General features: G+C 40.2%; 1 protein-coding gene across 2 annotated transcripts in view; it reads left to right on the top strand.

Annotated features, from left to right (window-relative positions):
- Positions 1–5,076, top strand: part of LOC122812235 (cell adhesion molecule 4-like) — a 507,138-nt gene extending 502,062 nt beyond the window's left edge. For both annotated transcript variants that reach the window (XM_044084591.1, XM_044084593.1), the window contains one exon: positions 4,741–5,076. In XM_044084591.1, coding sequence (XP_043940526.1) covers positions 4,741–4,841 — 101 coding nt within the window. In that variant the 3' untranslated portion in view covers positions 4,842–5,076. The remainder of the gene's footprint in view (positions 1–4,740) is intronic.
- The last annotated feature ends 15,424 nt before the right edge of the window (positions 5,077–20,500 follow it).

A 20,500-nucleotide genomic window follows, 5' to 3' on the forward strand; every position in this document is an offset into this window, starting at 1 on the left:
ACATAGATTCAGATGGAAGGAGGGAGGCTTCCAATCTTTAGACACCTCAAGTGGTGCACTGCAATATAATGCAGACATGAGCAACAAGATATCATGTGTGTGTGTGTGTGTGTGTGTGTGTGTGTGTGTGTGTGTGTGTGTGTGTGTGTGTGTGTGTGTGTGTGTGTGTGTGTGTGTGTGTGTGTGTGTGTGTGTGATGCTCCACATCATGATATTCCATTAAGAAATGGATCAGCAGGGGACATGACAGGGTCTGCCATACAAGGCATAGATGCAGCAGGAGAAGCAAAGGATGTAGAGTCAGGATGGAACATGCAGAAGCAGATCCATAGCAGAAACAGAGGTGAAAGCAAAAGACTTCAACACTGACAAAGAAGGAGTGTGTGGTCCGCAACTAACGGCCATGCACAGATAAGAAAGAATAAAATGATGCAGGCTATGCAGGGCAGTACATGAATTGGCATGATTATACACCAGGCATTACCATACCTGTGCAGGTGAGAGGATGGGAAGTGCACAATCTTCATCACTTGCACAGTTGGGGGTACTGAACAAAAGGTGGCAGCAGCACTGTAATGTGGATAGGATCACAAGGAGTCTGTGAGAAGTCAGGAGTCACATCCACCAGTGATGAGCTTGCAGTGCCATAATGTGACCAATGCCAGTGTCCTCTGCAGACCTCCTAACTGTCCATATTTTGGAGGACTGTTCCTATTTTCAGGCCTGATTTACCACTGCACATGATGTACCTATTTTTCGAGGCATGTCCTTTTTTCAGGCTTGTGTTAACCCCTCACACTTCTGAAATCCCCTCATCCTGTATTGTTGCAGTCTAGTATATAGACAACAACACTACATGATCAACATACTAGTGACACAGATAATTTGAAGAAAGGGGACATGCATCTTACATCTCCCCTTTTCTGAAGAAAAAATAAATGATGCCATGTGGTAGAATTTTGCAGTACAGTTCATTAAAATCTACAGATTTTACACAATTTCTTTGATAATTACTTATATTTTTCCATCATTTTTGCCACTCTGTTTTTTAAACATATGTTTCTGATTAATAGCCCACATTCCTTTGAAAATAGGAAGAATTATGTACTATTTGGTATTTTTATTTTAATTCCTATTAGATGCCCAGATTTTTGTCTCAATGTCCCTACTTTTCAAAGATCTTTATACCTGTCTTCAATTTCTGTAGGTTTAGAGATATGGTGCACTGTGCCAGCTTGCAGTCTCTGGAATGGAATTGGTCTGTAGCAGGAAAGGTGTACAAGTAGTGTAGCATACAGGTGCACCTTGACAAGACATCACATGTTGGGCTTAATAAGCAAGGCTACCCATTACTTGGACATCATCGAGGGTCAGGACTGGTAGACTGTGTGCCTGCAGACGACACCAATGCCAGCTCATCAACTGCCTGTGTAGACTGACACTGCATGGCCTGTGTCTAACCAGATCATATCTAGACCCTCCCATGGTCACAGACAACATGGACTGTGGATGCAGATTAGATAGCTTTTGTAATTTGTCTCATGGATGCACCCATGGAGGCTACATTTGCCATCAGTTACCTGAGCAGTACTACTGCCTCCCTTTGCTTATGCCCTAGGTCATTGTGCAGTTACTAGATGTCCTCTTGTAAGCCACAAAGCACACTCACCATCTCCTGAATGTGATATCTAACATATGTCTATGGCTGGACCTTCATATCTGCTTGTTGTGTCTGAGTGTTGCAAACATATTGGGGACAGTGTTTGTGTCATGGTGTCATTGCACCCCCCTTGTCTCTCCCCTAGGGTGAATATGCCTACCTCATTTGAGATACAAGTGTAAGAAGCTATGTGGACTGGGGACATAGGTGGGCCCATCATGTATAGGATGGATGCTACGTTCCAATGAGACAATGCATTCAGCCATTGCCTTTAAAGTGGCTTCTATAATGCTGGATGTGTGTGACTCCACCCTCTCTTGTGTTGCAGACCATGCCACTTGCTTGTTGCTGTCACTGTCAGCCATAGGTATATTGCTAGCATCATCTGTATTTTGTCCTGATGTGCTCGACTCTCCAACAGTGGAACCTGTAAAAGCATGAAAACACAACACCATTTCAGCTCACACACATATGCATTCATATCATCCTGTGATGCACATACTGCAATACATGGAAACAGTGTTATACAATGCATTGAAAGATGGACCTTCCTGCTGTGCATGTTGCACTTGCAGATCAGAGGTGTCAGGGAGTCCCGATAAACAGGTGGGCCATTGTCACTCCCACTCTTCGGTCATGCAGTGGTGTGTGCTATACCCTACTATAATGGACATTACAAAACCCCATTTTTTCCCTACAGATACAGAGGTAGCTGGTGCCTCCCACAGGTGTGGGGACAGATCCCCTTGGCTAGTGAATGAGAACAAAAACTGCTCAACCTGTCTACTGCATCTGTGTTGATGGTCCACCCCTGTAGTGGACCTGTCTCTTGTGATGTCCCATGCCTTTTCCTCTGCATGGAGTATCATACTGGTAAACTTTCATCACACGTGTTGTAAGGAATCAACATTTACAGCTTACAGCCTGCATCAGTCCCTGCCTACTCTGGTCCTGGGACTTGTTTGCTGCAACATCTTTGACCAAAAGAAGCATGCCTGTACAGAGGATCTAGAGTGACAGTTCATTCTCCTAGTTCATGAATTTATTTGGGCATTACCTTTCTCAGGAGGCTATGCCAGTACCTGCTATCTAAGGGCAAAATATGCCATTCAGTGGGTGTGTATCCTACTCTATTATATGTACATTATTATAACCATGGCCTGTCTTCCTCCTTTTGGACCTTATTAACAGCTCCAGTCACTCCTACACAGAGCCTCCACTCCCCTTTGGTACTATGTCCACGCCTATACTGGGAAACAGATGTTCAGAAGACTGAGCCACAGATGTACTGTAAACAAATGTTTTTGGTTAGTACCATTGTCTTGCAGTATGTATACTGTTGTACACTTACAGTTACCATAGTGTGTGTGCAGTATGTATACTGTTGTACACTTACAGTTACCACAGTGTGTGTGCAGTATGTATACTGTTGTACACTTACAGTTAACACAGTGTGTGTGCTTTTTTTGTAGCTGCTCAGGAGTGTTGTTTTAACATGGTTGGGTATGACAGAAGGCAGGAGTGCCTCTACAGACAGCAGGCTGTGTAGGTGTTCTGGGGCAGTCTGCAGCGCACGCGCACGTGTGTGTGTGTGTGTGTGTGTGTGTGTGTGTGTGTGTGTGTGTGTGTGTGTGTGTGTGTGTGTGTGTCTCAGTTTTTCCCATTGTGAAGTCATTCTGAAGGTTTCTTTGTGAAGAAACCATAATCATCTTAGTTCCTGCAAGCCACTGCATCTGGTGCTGAATTGCCAATGCCACCAGGTCTGCCTCTAAGGGGGGGTGATTTTCCGCCTGCTGGAGTTAAATTGTAGGGGTCACTAGTGTCCTCTGCATTTGTATGTCAGGAGAGGAGTGATTGCTCTTCTCCTGAAGGTGGGATGGGAGGGTCTCCAGTGGCTTGAGATGTGGAGACAGACTGCTTTCAAAGGAGTACCCGAAGTTGAATGCCCACCTTGGCACCATAGAGCAACTTTTTTTTTCCTCACTGGCAAAATTAAGTGACCATCAGGCCTGCAGAGAGTTTTAAGTGCCCACTACATTAGCCACCCAGCTGACCGATGCCTGGGTTTCTTGCCTCTGACCTAGCCCAGCAGCCAAGCATCTAATGAGGCCACCATATCCTATTTCTGGTGTGTTCCCTCCTTCTGTGTCATTCCTCATGCTTTGCCTGTTTTTCAGTCCTTCCCATCACCAACTGTCCACCATTTGTGTGCATGTGCCATCCTATGTCCTGCCCACCTAATACTATACTGTATTCCTTGTTTATTTGCCTACCCCTTTATCTAGCCCTTCTCCTTCTATTGCCCTCTCAGTCATCCCTTGGTACCTTTTACATTTACCCTTCTCTTCTCAAAATGAAAAAAGGAGCTCCATCCCAGAAAAAAAGATATATCCTCCCTCCCCTGACTCACACTCTTTGGTTACTCTTATGTGCTTACCTCTGCTAACTGTTCTCCCCATTTCCTATTTATCCCTCTTCCTCCCCATGTATATGACGAATAGGACTCCCAGTTTGTTGTGCATATCCACATCGGCCTATATGTTGGCCACTGTGCTGTGCCGCTGTTCATGTGGCAATGTGCCACTGCCTGAAGCAGTGCAATACAACATTGTGCATGGTCATACACAATGCCTTGGGCATATTAGCATGCCTTAGCCATGATGTGATTCACGTCACCCATGCATGCTGTAATCGTCATTCTCCTGCATGTACAGTCATACCACTGCAGCTCTGCTTTTTATGTGATTCTTCGCTCAGCATAAAGGCACTATTTCCTGCCTGCTGCATCTGTAATTTGCTCTCTGGTGCTTTGCTCAGAGATGTTCTCGAACATTTGTTCTGTGCTGGCATATAGCACTTGTTCATGAATCCTAGCCTATCTGTGGTAAAATGAATTTCCTAGTAAATAATATCTGTCTATACAGAATCTTATTGTTGTGATGTAGAAAAGCTTATTTTTTGTAGTAGGTAGAGTGTTAAATAATAAAATGATCTGTATATATAGCCCAGTTAAATGATTTTAAAAGATAATTTTATTCTACTGTGAAACTAATTGCTTTTTTATTTTATGTTTTTTACAGGTAGGGGAGGTACAAATGTAGCAGTGATCATGGTGGTGGTGGCCCTGGTGATTGTTGTTGCTGCTATTCTTTCTGTTGCATACTGTAAAAAAAGGACTTGAAATGTCAAAGTGAATGAAACTCAGCTACAAAGAGACATACAGGCCAGTTTCTCAACAGACTTCATTTAACTCCTATAAGAAAACAAGACTTTTCTATCTGTGACCTGTTACAACTTCTTTACAGCAAGAACTGTCAAAACAACCCTTCTTTTCATATATTACAATACAAGCTAAGAATATAAAAAACTCAAACCAGTATCCTGAATGCAATAAACTACAAATAGATGAAACTTAACTTGTAAATCGTTTGCTGCATTTCTTTCTGGTGCTGCTGGCTCTATTTTCAGAACGTAGATCTAGATTTCCTGCATTACAAAGGTATTCCTAAGCATCACCTCAAAAATGTTGACAGTGATGTAATATGTTAGTTATAAACCTTGAAAGTGCTTAATTATATGTTTAATGCACAGCTTTTAAAATAAGATCTTAGTACATTTTGAGGAAACACGTACGGAGACCAAGTGAGATTGTTTCATCACTCAGAGGGACTCTTAGGGAGAGCTACTTTTTCAGTACTTTTACAAATGCTAGGATCATCATCCATATTATGGCAGAAGGTGTTTATCTGGTCTCTCTGAGCTGGGAAGCACTCCAGGGAGCTCAAATCATAGTTATGTAGTTTTTAGCTTTTTTCTGTCTGCTATAAATTAGACATATTTGTGTGGAGCTGCTCACCACTCATCAACATTTATATAGTTAATACAGATCCTGACAACATGGATATACAATTTCTTAATGTCGCTGTGGCCAGTTTGGTAGATATGGGTATCCTGAGACAATGTAGCAATTGTCTCATTTACTCAGATAGCCTTTTAATCCTTAAAGAAACTAACAAGTTATGTGAGCAATGTACATGCATAGCTACCTTGGAGGCAAAAATCTCGCTTGCAAACAAGGTTGTCAAGAACACACACACTGCATCCTTCACACATACTGCTCACCACATACATACACCTTCTTAAGCTGAGGCTCTTAAAAGAAACCTTCCCAAACCTCTAAGACCTCCAAAGCTGTCAAGCAGCGACACCTATCCTCAGCACTCACTAAAACACAAACCAAAAGCAACACTAATACCACACATAAATGAAATGGTCTTATTGTTATTGACATGATACTCTTTTATCTGTATTATATTTTATATCCTTTTTATTTGTTGGTTTATATGTATTGATGTATATATATATATATATATATATATATATATATATATATATATATACATACATGCATGTATGTATGTATTATATGTACATTATTTACAGAAAACTTTAAGGCAAAGAAATTTCAGTTAAAAAGATTGATAACTGGCACTGCTGTTCTCTCACATTCATCCTTAAAATGTTTACATCCATCTCTCTCTATGCTGGTGGGCTTTCTTATGAAAGGATAGTATGGGCTTCCGGATGAGAGGGCAGCATTAGTTGTTTTTTTTAAATATATCTGGTAAGCTATGACAGTGCAGCTTGATATCCATGTTGTCTGTGGCATGGATACTGCATGTATATGGCTCTCACTGGTATATGTCATGGGGTTACTTTATGTGAAGTTTGTTTGCATGTGCATAAGGGGCTTTTATGCATATATGTATCTGTGTATGTGCCTCATGTCAGGGAGAAAGGTGAAACATTCAGCTTTAAATGACTATTAATAACTAAATGTTCTATTTGGCAAAGTAGCTTAACCTGTACTTGTTGAAGACAAACACTTCTGAGCCTATTTAACTTTTATGGCAATATTCTTATTTAAGTCTGATTTTCTTTGCAGACAATGACTTTGTTGCTCAAACAGTCTTACCAAACTAAAAGCAGATAACCAAATAATCAGATTACATCTAACAAAGAAGTTATGAGGCTCCATACTTCTCAGAAGAGGATGCAACATATACTTAAGCTCATGTCCATCCTCCTACACTCCCTTCTCTAGTCTAAAATGCAGCAAAATGATTAAAAACATGCTGTCTAAAATCAGACTTTCTTGTCCACCAATCAACATTGGTCTAATACTAAAATTATTAGCCTTAATATTAGAAGCTTTTGCAAAAAAAATGGTAGGTTACATACACTCATAGAGTACTATATTCCAGATATACTCACAATCTCTGAAATCTGACTAAAATCCAGTGCTAAAGATGATAAGTTAAAACCACAAACTTACAAAATATTTCAATAGGACAGGACTTAAAAAAGACCAGGTAGCAGCAAAAAAAAAAAAAAAAAAACAACTGCCCACTAAAAAGTAATTTCCCTACTCCAAGAAAACAGGGGACCATGATAATAACTACCTGTAGGCCCACACAAGTCCTTTAAACTATTAGGATTGTATATAACCTTAACACATCTGTATATCATTAATAGGAAATTCTCTTAACTGGTTGTTCAAGAACACAAACGCAGAAATAATCCTTGGGGGAGATTTCAATATTGACTGATCTGGGACCCACCTAAATTCTGTGTTACACCTTCGTGGTTTAGGCCAGGTAATAAATATGGCCACTAGGACTCCTAGAGCCACAAACAGAACTAGTATTCTTGATTTGATTTTAGCATCTAAACCAGGGCATATTGGATCATCTAGAATCCTGACTTTTATCACTCAGACTCAGTCTATCCCAAAAAAACACCACTGGTTTATCACAGTCTGCATTTTAAAAAGAGATCAACAAAATGTATTTAAATTACATCATACGGCAAATCATATGGCTACCTAAAGATCTCATTCCAATTTTAATGATGCAATAAAATCCTTTTACACATTAATCATTCATAACAACTTAGTTCCTAAAAATCTTTACGGGATAAATATGTATTCCAGCCTTGTAAGGAGAAAGCTTATGGCTAAGTTATACTAAAAGAAAATGCCACTTGGACCTTCAATTTTATCAACACTTGAGAAGTAAAAGTAAACATTCCAGTAAAAAAAAAAACAGACATACAGAATAGTTTGAAAAGCTAATTCCAGTGACTACTCTGTAAAATGTTTTTAATATTTAATAAATAAACTTCTAAAAAGCAGGCGCATCTACCACTCCATCACCATCTCCAATGCATTCCAAAATGCATGGCTGAAATCCTCCAAACCTAATTTGAAACCCAAGTCCCCAGCATACCTATACCCCTTCTTCAGCCTTTAATGATATGTACCTGGCCTCTACCATCCCTGCTATCTTCTAAGCCCCAAACTTCAATACGTTTCTTAATTGAAGAACTAAGATTGCGCACAATGACAAGATCCTTATAAAAATCAAAGACCAGCATGGTTCAGCATGGTCTGACCACCTACCACCAAAATTCCCAAAACTGTAAGCCTGCTCTCTAGCTATATCTCCTACAAGGCTAATTAATGGATGCATCTTTGCTGGGTTACCTAACTGATTTGGAAGAATGCCAGTGTCATTCTTCTTCGTAAATGTGGTCTATTGGTCTATCAGTTGAAGTGAGAAATATTCTTTCAGTAGCTTTATTCAAAATTCAGTCTAAAGTATCTAGAGGCATATTCACCAGTAACTCACAGTCTATATAAATGAGAAAATGCTCCTCTGTAGCTTCTGGAAATGTTGATTTATCCATATACCTCTACTATGTGAAACTGATTATATTGCAACTAAGATTAATACAGGAGAAGTAGCAGCAGCTTTTTTCCTAAACCTTCTAAAAGCATTTCACACCAAAAGCCATGTCACCTAAAAGACTAAGTTTTCCATCACAACAGTAGATAATGGTTTTGGAACTATTGCCAGACTGGGTGCTATTAACAAGCTTTAAAAATACTTTTTTTTTATCAGTACTTTAATGACCAAGTTATATACTAGTGCTATAAGGTCTGTTAAATAGGGTTCTTCTCACCCAAATACTACTTTGAGCTAACCCACCTGTCCTTTATGTGTATGGCCTGATGCAAGTATTACCCTTAAATTCATTTTGCAGTTCATTTACATTCATTTGCTGATTTAGTGGCTAGTGGCTACAAGCTTCCACAACCACATATTATTGCCCTATAGTGCTTCTAATGGCACTTACTTATTAACATTGCACTACTTCAGCATATCTTACACGTGGCTCCTTAGCCTGACATCTGCCACACGACATTCCTTTCTTTACTCACTCTGAATTAATTCACAGTAACTTTCTAGTAAAACTTCAGTATTTAACTTATTTGTATACACCACCTAGCCATCTCACATGTGCCTAGTTACACCAGTATTAATAACTGGTAGAGAAAACATGTCAACTCTCTTCCCTAACCTCATTTTATAGCATTCAAATTGCTGTCCCTACTTGCATCATATCCTCTGTAGGTGAAAAGTTAATTAATGCATTCATGTCTAAATCAAACCTACTGCCTTCACATCACTTAAATCTTAACACTGTGTTTTGTTAACTAATATGATAGTCACATTTGTTGCATCATATTTTGCTTAGGCATATTTCTGCATTTCGTTATACACACATCTGTAATATTTCTATGCAATATGTTTTTGCTTAATGCCATATTGTGATTTTTATATATAATATGACAGGACCTTTTCTCTATGGGCCTCCACTGAAAGTGAACCAAAACTCAGGGAAAAAGCATGCTAGACAAAATTTACACACATACATACACATACAAGCAAATAAATAAATAAATCTGGGATATTGCTGCAGAGAGCCCATATTGGACCATTTTACTTGCTCACTTAAGCCAGATGTTCTTCGTGTTTCACTGTTGCAGTCATCACATTTGGGTTATCTGCCTGCAGGTAGCCCTCAGCCGGCCTGAATACCAGAGTCTTCGGATTTCTGTGTCGGATGCTGTTGCTTCTTCCATGACATCAGGTGATCTGGGGTATAAAACATGCAGCCAATGCCATCACATCAGTCTTTCTTGCTGTGCGGTGCGCAAACCAGAAGCAGTTCGCAAGTGCCGGTCGGCCGACTCCTGAAATTTCCATTTTCGAGTTTCACACCTGAAGTCTTCAAAAAGATAAGTACCCCATTGGGAATACTTTTTTCTTGTTCTAACTGATGTCAGAAAAAATTAACAACTATCTTGGCTGCGGAAAGCAAATACCTCATAGAGATTTTCATTCTTACTGCATCACCTGTTTAGGCCTAGACCAGGACGTTCCTCGCTGTCAGTTTTATGCCTTGTTCAACACCATGAACTATTCGTTGTCGGGCTATTTTTGTAGTTAAATACTTTTGTATTCAAATCTACATACTCCAAAATGGCTTTGTTAAGTCATCTGACTACTAATCTTCTGAAAAAAATGTAAGGATAAAGACAGAGACAGACCGCACAGGTCCAAAACTGCCAACAATGCATCCTTTAAACCCAGCCCGCTGGTACTCAGTGAGGCACTTTTGCAGCCCCTGATACTCGCTACTACAGATTCTCAGGCCTCTACTGAGACCCATTTGGAGTCCAGTATGCTGCAAGATGCTTCTTCAACTATGGAACCTGTAGATGTCTCTACCTTGGATGGGTCCGAAGCCGCTGTGCAGGCACCAGCTTCTGAGGGTGTATTCAGGCCTACCAATTTTCATATTAAACCGGCAACTTCGTTTCAAGCTAGAAATACCAAATTCCTCAGGCCTAAAGCTCGCACTACACCTAGAAAACCGACGACCAAACCGCATTCTCAGCCCCATATGCCTCAAAAACAAATGATTAGAATGGCTGAAGACCTTATTACCTTAATTAGGGGAAACCAGCCTTTCCCCTCCAAGAGACTTAGAACTGATTTTCTTTCTGATTCTTCTGATCAGGAATCTGATATCTTTGTTCCTTCTGACTGCCAGGATTTACCCTTCTCTACTTATGAGGATTCTGATGCAGAGGATTTCATTCCCTCTGCTTCCCCTCCAGAAGATTTTTTCTTTTGGTGAAACCTTGCATACCCTTAGGGAGCATTTCTGCTGGGAAAGCCAAGACTATTCTGAGTCCAAAAAGAGACTTAGGGAATTCTTACTCCTGCCTCAACACAGGCCTCTAGCTATCCCTCCTGTACTGGAGATTGTAGATGATGTTTTCTTGGAATCCAGCCTTACCCCAGACACCTTGCCTCCAGCTCCCAGGAAACCTGACAGGTACTACAGAGTACCTGACTCTCACAAATTCCTTTTCAAGAATCCTACTGCGGATCCAGAGACCATTTCACAAGGACCAAAAGGCATTAAGGCTACTACTGCCAAAACCCCTACTCCTTCTGATAAAGACTCTAGAGGTTTAGACAGATGGGGTAAGAAGGTATACACTTCTGCCACTTTGGCCATTATGGCTTTAAATTGCCAGTTTCATATGTTAAAGTATCAGCAGCATATTATGGGACTACTAAAACAGAAAATGATGTTGATTCCTGACTGTGCTGAACACAAAGAGTTGCAAGAACTAATGCATTCTGCTGAACAAGTTGGTAAACATATTTTGCAATGTGGTTTCGATGCTTTGGAAGCATCTTGCAGGGCTGCTGTCACTGGGTCTGTACTTAGAAGGCATGCTTGGCTTAAGGAACAAAACTTGCCAGATCATGTTAAAGCTAAATTACTGGATGCACCCTTAAACCAAGAACGCCTTTTTGGCAACAAAGCAGAAGAAGTCCTCAAGAAGATGGAGGAAAAATCTAAATCAATGCAAATTGTAAAAGATATCTTACAAGTACAGCCTCCCAGATTCAGTAGGCATTGGCCTTCAAATAACTGGTCTTTTCTGGTCCCTTCCAGTCCTTCTCAGTCCAAAGCCAGGAGCAGCAGACCACCAAAACATCAGTCTCAGGCTATGCACAGATCTAAGCAGTGGGGGGGTCCCACTTCCAAAGCAGGGAGCAGTAAGCCTCCCCCCTATGGAAAAATGGCACAATGACTTATTCTTAACTCTTCCAAGCACTGCTCAACTATTTGCTCCCTTAGGAGGAAAGCTCGCCCTGCATGCAAAAACTGGGAACTCATTACCCAGGACAAATGGGTTTTAAACATAGTTTCTCTAGGATACAGATTCCACTTCCACTCACTACCAACCCCAAGTGGATGGCCAGACCTCCCCCCAAATCAGTGGTTGGAGGCCCAAAAACAAGTGCTCTCTCTCTCTCTCCTCAGTATGAGGACTATTCAACCAGTCCCAGCAGAACAAAGGGGACAAGGGTTTTATTCAAGACTGTTCCTGGTTCCCAGAAAAGAAAACTCCTGGCATCCTATCCTGGACCTGTCTATTCTCAACACCTTTCTGATGGCTCCAAAATTCAAAATGCTAACTCTTCAACAGCTTCTTCCTATGCTAGCCAAGGATGCCTGGCTGGCAACCCTAGACTTAAAAGAAGCTTACCTGCACATCCCAATAAGGGAATCCTGCAGGCAATACCTACGTTTCAGGGCGGGCTCCATGCACTATCAGTTCTCTGCACTTCCCTTTGGCTTATCTACTGCACCCATGATATTCACAAAGTGCCTAGCCCCAGCCATTGCATTTTGCAGGCAGAGAAAGATTCAGATTTACCCATACTTGGACGACTGCCTGATTCAGGCAGAAAGTCAGGACTTGCTATTACAACACCTGGCATTTGTAAAGAGACTTCTAACCTCATTGGGGTACGCCATCAATGAGAAGAAATCACACCTAGTACCCTGCAAACAGACTGTATTCCTGAGAGCAAGCTTGAACACAACTTCCCAGATGGCATTCCTCAATCCGGAGAAACAAGTTTATTTGACAACCAACTTCAACCTACTGGCCACAAAAACCCATCTCTCTGCAAGGAAAATCCTGCAAGCTCTGGGGTTCATGGCCTCTTGCATTCTCTTAATTTCATATGCAAGATTGCATATGAGGAAACTTCAATGGTATCTAAAAAGTTTATAGTGTCAACATTCTCAGGACCTAGAAACAATGACTCCTATCATTCACTGTCTAAGGGCAGAGTTCCTTTGGTGGGCAGAGGTCTGCTACCACAACAAGGGACTCCTTTCACTCGACCCCCTGCCAACCAAACCCTAACAACAGATGCATCAGACTATGCATGGGGGGCTCACATGGCAGGGCAGTACATTCAGGGCAAATGGAACCCAAAGCAGATGCACCTGCATATCAATCAAAAAGAAATGTTAGCTGTACATAATGCTCTGACAGCCTTCAAAGACAAAACTAAGCCTCTCAGAAAAATCTGTCCAGCTGCTAGTTAGTTTTGCTGCAGGGGCAGAGGGGAAGGCCATTTCAAAGCAAACCATTTCCAAATTGATAGCCCATTGCATTAATTTCTGCTACAAGCACCATGGAAAACCTACCCCACAAGGGATAAGATCACATTCCACCAGGGCTGCATCTACCTCTACAGCATTTCTCAGAGGAGTCCCTACCAGGGACATCCTGGAATCTGCTTCCTGGAGCTCTGTACATACTTTCACTAGGCATTACCATCTGCCTATCTTTTCTAAATCCAGAGATGGATTTGCCACAGCAGTCTTATAGGGACTGATTGCTAGCCCCAATGCTCTTTAACTGCCTCCTCCCTTCCTTAGCTTTGGGAATCAACCCAAATGTGATGACTGCAGCAGTGAAACATGAAGAACATAGTACAGTTGTGTACACTTACCATAAATGTAGATGTTCGAGTGTAATCACTGTTGCAGTCCTGGTTACCCTCCCTCCAGCCCCCTGACTTCTCTTGGCTCTACCTTTTCCTTCTTGTTTGGCATATATTATATCATGTCTATTTGCTTTTAGCTAGGGGAGTTCCATACTATATAATTGCTTCCTACTGTGGGGGCACCTGACATCTGGGGTAAGAAAAACTGATGTAATGGCGTTGGCTGCATGTTTTATATCCCTAACGACCTAACGTCATAGAAGAAGCGACAGCATCCGACACATAATTCCAAAGACTCTGGTATTCAAGCCAGCTGAGGGCTACCTGCAGGCAGATAAACAAAATGTGATGACTGCAACAGTGAATATGCAAGAACATCTACAATTATGGTAAGTGTACACAACTGTACTTTCTGGTCACACAGGTGGATAAAGTCTAGACAATGGCTGAGGTGACTCAAGCCTGGTGAGGGCCCAACAGGCAGAATGGGCATACCCACCCTGGTGGGAAGAAGCATATCCAGCTGCATACATCTGTAATTGTTCAGAAGAGGGAGTGAAACATGAAGTATAATGGTGGATCTGTGTTACATCAAACCACCATATGGTAGTAACTCTTACTGAATAAGTACACAGAACTATGCAGTTACATACAGGAAGTGGCTCCTGCAGTAATATGATTCATGAGTCTACCACTAGGGGAGAGGCAAGGATATATAAACATGCTCTCTTAGCCAGAATGCCAGGAAGAGCCCAAGCAAACCTCATGGCTGCCTAAACAATGGTTCCTCTGAACAGCTCTTGTTCTCATGGTCCTGTGGGGGAGTGACTCCCCTCCTACCATAAGGGAATGAATGGGCTCAAATCCAGTTGGGGTGCTTGACTGTCAGCAGGCATGGAGATAAGAAAGACCTAGATAAAAATTATTTAAATTATCCACTTACCTTAAGAAAATAAACTAAAAATGGATTAGAAGTAGTGGGGAATTTCTTTTTCCCCAGTGGAACAGAAGCATGCAAAATAAGCAGGTGGAAGCCCAGTCAGTGTTTGGTTCTGAAGGAAGCATGACTGACAAAGTGCCATGCATCATAAAATCTGAAGAGGCTGTGTCTTGTCCAACATTTGGAATAGAAGAAATAGTCCAGTGGCATGCTGGTATGTTCAGAAACAGTGCAGTAAACTGTAGCTCCAGTGATGGAGACAGAAAGCATCTTTGTAAAAATAATTTTCTAAATGTTACTCCGTGCTTAGAGCAGAGCTTCTGGTGACAAGAAATTATTTGTGAAAGTGACAATACAGTCAGACCTGTCACATCTTCAATTGTTGTGTAAAAAGGATTCAGAAGGACAAGCTGTGGTGAAAAGCTAGGCATAATTTTCCAAATGCCATAAATTATGTTCAGACTAAATCACAGAAGTCCCAGTAATAAAATGTGTGACAGAAACTTTTCTCTGTTTAGAGAGTGTTATCATCTCTGTCATTATTAATGTTCATTTAAAAATCCACAATGCATTTCTCAAATGCTAAGGTAAACCTTCTTTTGGTGTTACAAATCTAATGGGATAGTGGTGTTTCATTCATTGTAAAACAGCAACTTAAATCGAAAATCAAGAAAAGATCTCAGGGCTAGACATTACCCAGCAATAATTAATATCAGTGGAACTGAATGTAATATTATACGATTCTACTGTATACATCTACGAGACCTACAGAGCATAAAGATTGTCTGATTAAATTCCATGATGTAAAATCAATAAAGCTAAAAACCTTTTGGGGGATTATAACTATCCAAACATTTACTGGGTTGTCTACTCAAAATCAAATAAATATACCTAAATATTAATTAACAATTCTAATTAAAACAGCTTAGAATAAACAGTAAGAAATCCAATTAGGGATATACATACCTTGGGTAGCACACTGATAAACCTCAGATCTTTCTGCTCTCCATCTATGGTTATAACCCTGCAATTAACATAGATCATGAAGCCATAATCTTTAAAGAAAAAGTAAAGTCAAGCTCGGTCATAAATAAACTAACTTTTCTAGACTTCACCACTGAAAACTATGATGCAGTAAATGTCAGGCTTACAAAAATAGAGTGAGACAGTGTCTTCAATGGGCAGCGCAGTGGTGTAGTGGTTAGGGTTGTCAGTGTGTCACCTGACAGCAAGGGATTCTCAAATTCGATTCTCCGCTGGGGTGCCTTCTGTGTGTAGTCTGCTTGTTCTCCCTGCATTTCCGTGCATTTCTTCCAGGTACACCTGTTTCCTCCCACTTTCTAAAGACATGCACCTGGAGGTTTTCTCCCCAGGCCTCTGCTGAAAATGGGCTCTTCCCCATTTGGACTTTCCCACTCAACAGATGTTAAATAAAAATAATGTCTGCTTAGCATACTGCCAATGAGTTGTGTGATTTTATTAACTTCTGTATTCCTGAATCCACAGCAGTGAGGAAAAATATACAGATAAACTCACAAAAACTTTGGTACAATCACAGAATCAGAATTTTAAATAAATAAATAACATCTGCTTAGCATACTGTCAATGAGTTGGTGTGATTTTATTAACTTCAGCATTCACAAATCCACAGTAGTGAAGAAAACAATATACAGGTAAACTCAAAAACTTTGGTGGAATCACAAAATCAGTAAGGTTCATGACAGAAAAAAAGATGTATTACACAGCCTTTAAAAATTACTCTACTCATAAAAAACAAGTCACAATTAAATAATCCACACAAACTACTTAATCTTTATATTCTATCTTTTGGATCTAGATATGAACTTATCTTGACCTCAAAGGCTAAAATCAATAATAAGGCATGTCTAATTACATTGTATTCAGAAGACTGAAAAGGAACATTTTTTGGATGTAGTGTGCCAATGAACTATGATATCATCACTCACTCAAACTTCAAAAAAGTAAAGACGTATACCGCAGTTCTATACAGTCAAAGTAAAACACCACAGTATAGCAACAAATATGATTGCTGCCACAAGTGAAATTAACAACTCAAATTCCATGGGACTAGACAGCTTGTCTGGTAATTTCCTACACAACATCAAGAAAACCTAACTAACCCCATTTAATCATGTTAAACATGTCAGTACATAGACATATCCCTGATCAGTGACAACAAGCTAAAGCAGTACCTGTTCATAAAGGAGGTGCTACATCAGGCCCAACAAGTTACAACTCAGCCTGACCACTATTATGTAAAATCATTAAAAGAGTCATAATACAAATTATTTATAAAGGAGAAGGTGACCAACTGCTTGTGCAACATAGAACAGCACTGGCTTATTGTGGAGGTGTTACAGTTTGAACCATGTGGCATTCTCTGGAGAGGTAACAGCAGAATTTGAGTAAGGGTTAACAGTGCATAATGCTTATCTTGACTATGAAAAGCCATTCAACACAGATTGAAAGCATAACATTTAAATCTGTACATAATGCAATGAGTAAACCTCTAGTAACGCAACAGTACACAACGCGCCAAGGTGGAGATCTTCTTGTCTATCCTGAAAGGAGTTATCAGTGGTGTTACATAGGGCTGTATGCTGAAGGGACACTTCTTTTTGGAACTTTCTTTTGGGATATTAAAGTGGGAAATATGTTATGGATAACCAGCCAAAAATGCGGACAACTACAGTTTTACCAAGATAGTACTTGAATAAAAGACACCGAAGATAATTAGGATGGACTACAAAAGATACACATCTTAAGCAATAGTAATACCCTCACCTTTAATGTTAGTAAATGTACCATCATAATACTTGCCAAAAATGATACTGAAAAAGCTCACCCTGCCACAACTTGCTGTGAGGAAAGCTTAGTATGTTTTTGCTTCCTTGCATTTTGTATCACTTAATTGCCTTCTTCTATTTTGTACATTGTGATTTATTTATATTATATTGTGTTTTAATTGTATTCTGCTTTTAATTTTATTAAAGTAGGAAAGAGACCACAGTATCTCTTGTGAGTCACACAGAAATTATAACAGGTCAATTAAGGTTAATTACCTGTGAATCGAGGGTGCAGCTAGGAACTAAACCTTCTGTTTAAGGGTTAAAGTAAACATTTCAAGGTTTTACTGTTAAAGCTCACACTGCCACAACTTGCTGTGAGGGAAAGGTTAGTTTGTTTTTGCTTTCATGTATTTTGTATTGCTTAATTGCCTTCTTCTATTTTGTATGTTGTGATTTATTTTCTTTATACTGTGTTTTACTTGTATTCTACTTTAACTGCATATTTAAAGTAGAAAGAGACCACAGCTGTGTCTCTTGTGAGTCACACAGAAATTAGAACAGGTCAATTAATGTTAATTACTTGTGAACTGAGGGTGGAGCTAGGAACTAAACCTTATATTTAAGGGGTAAAATAAATCATTTGAAGGCTTTATGAAAAAGATTACACATACTCTGCCACAACTTGCTGTGAGGAAAAGGTTTGTTTTTGCTTTCATGTATTTTGTATTGCTGTATCGCCTTCTTCTGTTTTTGTATATTGTGATCTGTTTTCTTTGCATTGTGTTTTCCTTGTATTCTGCTTTTAATTGCATATTTAAACTAGGAATAAGACCACAGCTGTGTCACTTCTGAGTCATACAGAAATTAAGCTTTTTTCCCCACCCCTCCACCCTGGTGCTTTTGTGTTTTTAAACTCAACTGTTTTTCTAGTAGCTTGCCCCTAATGTCAATTTGACCACTTATCTCCTTCCCTTCTCCTCTTTCATTGGCTATTGTGAGTAAGCACAAAATTATCATTTTGTGAAATCACTCCCCTTCAACAATTTAAATTTATTGACCATCTCACTGTATTCCATAGAACCACTATACAAAGTACCCACCCCCTTTCAATCTAAATTGCTGTTTTAAAATTAATGGCTCTACAGTTAGATAACTAAAGCTGAAGTTAACCCCCCTCCTTCATATCTTTCTACAGCTCTTAGTATATTAACCCATTTTTTTACTTTTTACTTTTAAAATCTACAATATCTACTCAATTCCACCAATTACTGGGTAACCCACATTCTGCCTGTCAGTAGTCATCTTGAGATTAGTGTTTCTGTTTTGCTTCTGCTGAGAGAAGGAGCATAGGAACATTGTTTTCTGGGGACTGCTGATCACCAGAAAGCATAATTACTGCTTCATAAGTGCAAGCTTGGAATTTGTGCTTATAACTTGCTCCTGGTGAGAGAGAAGGAGCAGAGTGTATTGATTCCTGACTGTTTCTGGTTGGGCAGTGAGTGTTTGACCTTCCTGACTGGTCACGTCAGGAAGGCATCTCCCAGGAAAAGGCTACAACAAGCCTACAGATCCTTGTATCATCTGGGACAAGACTTCGGATCACCAGACAGCCTGTGGCCTGCTTCTCATCTTGGGATGGGAGCTACTCTTTTGCTTCTGGTGAGAGAAGAAGCAAAGGAGCATTGTACCCCAGCAGCATAAAGCTGTGGTAAGACCAGCACTGGTAGTAGCCAGGCAGTAGCCATTCAGGGGACTCTCCTCTCTTTCATCATTCTTGACAAGATAATTATTTTTTTTCAGTAAGTACTGCTTGGTTTGCCGCTGTGTAACCTAACTTCAGAATATCTGCCTAAATACTTCATCCATAAGTATCAGGGTTTACTTATTAGATTCCCCTCAAGTGTTTGGCAGTGCCCTGTATAGACACAAACAACTTCAGTTGACATACCTCCTGAAAACGTACCATTGAAATTTTGCCAATATCTAGTTGCACACAAGACAACTAGTTTGCATTAACAAGCACTGTCCCCAATGTTGCAAACCTGATACTCTTGACATTCTCACTCCAAATGTCTAATCAATGAAAAGGGTCTGTTGCCATGGATATGAACTTTCCCACTATCTCCTTTACCAGCTTGGTGGATATGGGCATCCTGATGCAATGTAGAAATTGCCTCATGTTTACTGACAGCCAGTTAATTCACAAAAAACTGTTATAGTTTGTGAGAGATTTATTTATACAATGTCACTGGACACAACGCTCTCACATTAAAACACTCCTAATGTCAGTAAGGTTGTAAGTAGTACACACGCTGCACCCAACTCACACAGTTCAAAGCAGACACACAGACCCCCATATGCTAAGACACTTAAATGTAACCTTCCTAAACCATGAAGATCTCATAGACAAAGTACAGATAACAAATACCCCCAGCAGCCCCAAATGCAGTCTTTCTCACATCAATACATACAGCCATATGTCTTGGAGTATCTACTTCTAAACACATAAGGCAAGCCACCACACAACCCATCATTCTGGTCTTTGCAAACTCCATTGTGAGACACACTGATGTCCCCCTCACCAAGATGAGTAAGAAGAAAGTCACTGACAGTTGTCTATCAGGGACAAAGATCCACCACAGTTTGCACTCACTCAGGTCATTGGACCACAAGTACCATTATGAATCAGTCATAGTCCATGTGGATGTAATTGATCTGAGATGTACCTCTCTAGACTATATGAAGACAGACATCATGGAGTTCTCTGAATATGTGTTCCAGGATGGTATGAGCCTAGCACTGAACAACATTTTACCTTCTCTAAGGATGATGCCACAATACGAACAAAAGATATCTGACTTTAATAACAGTCTTAGTTTCTGGTGCCATTCTAAGGGGGTGCAATATTTTTGTCAACATTGAAGGAGATGGTTAACAGACCACACTGCTTTGCCATGGATGGTCTGCACCTCTCCCCTCTAGGCTTTTGAATATTACCTAAAACATTGTTCTCCCCCACAGTGCCTTTCTTAGGCAGTGCCAAATTAAAAGTACTTCCAACACAGCAAATCAAAACCAAGAAAATCTAAAAATGTCACTGCTCAGTGCTAGGAATCTAAACAAAAAATTCCACTTCCTAGAAGCTCTCTTCACCCTAGGGAATGCTGACATCTGTATGGTCACTGACACATAGTCTAAAGCCTCAGAAAGCACATCGACAGTGCAAGGTCATAATGCCTTCAACACATTTAGACCAGCTACTACACTGACAGGGTAGGTGTCTCAATTTAAATAAAAAATAATGTACCTCAAGGCTGGTCAGATAAGACAATGGTCTTGAGATCACCATAGG

The sequence above is a fragment of the Protopterus annectens genome, chromosome 9.part0, assembly GCF_019279795.1.
Source record: "Protopterus annectens isolate FY-2018-M chromosome 9.part0, PAN1.0, whole genome shotgun sequence".
Taxonomy (NCBI): Eukaryota; Metazoa; Chordata; order Ceratodontiformes; family Protopteridae; genus Protopterus; species Protopterus annectens.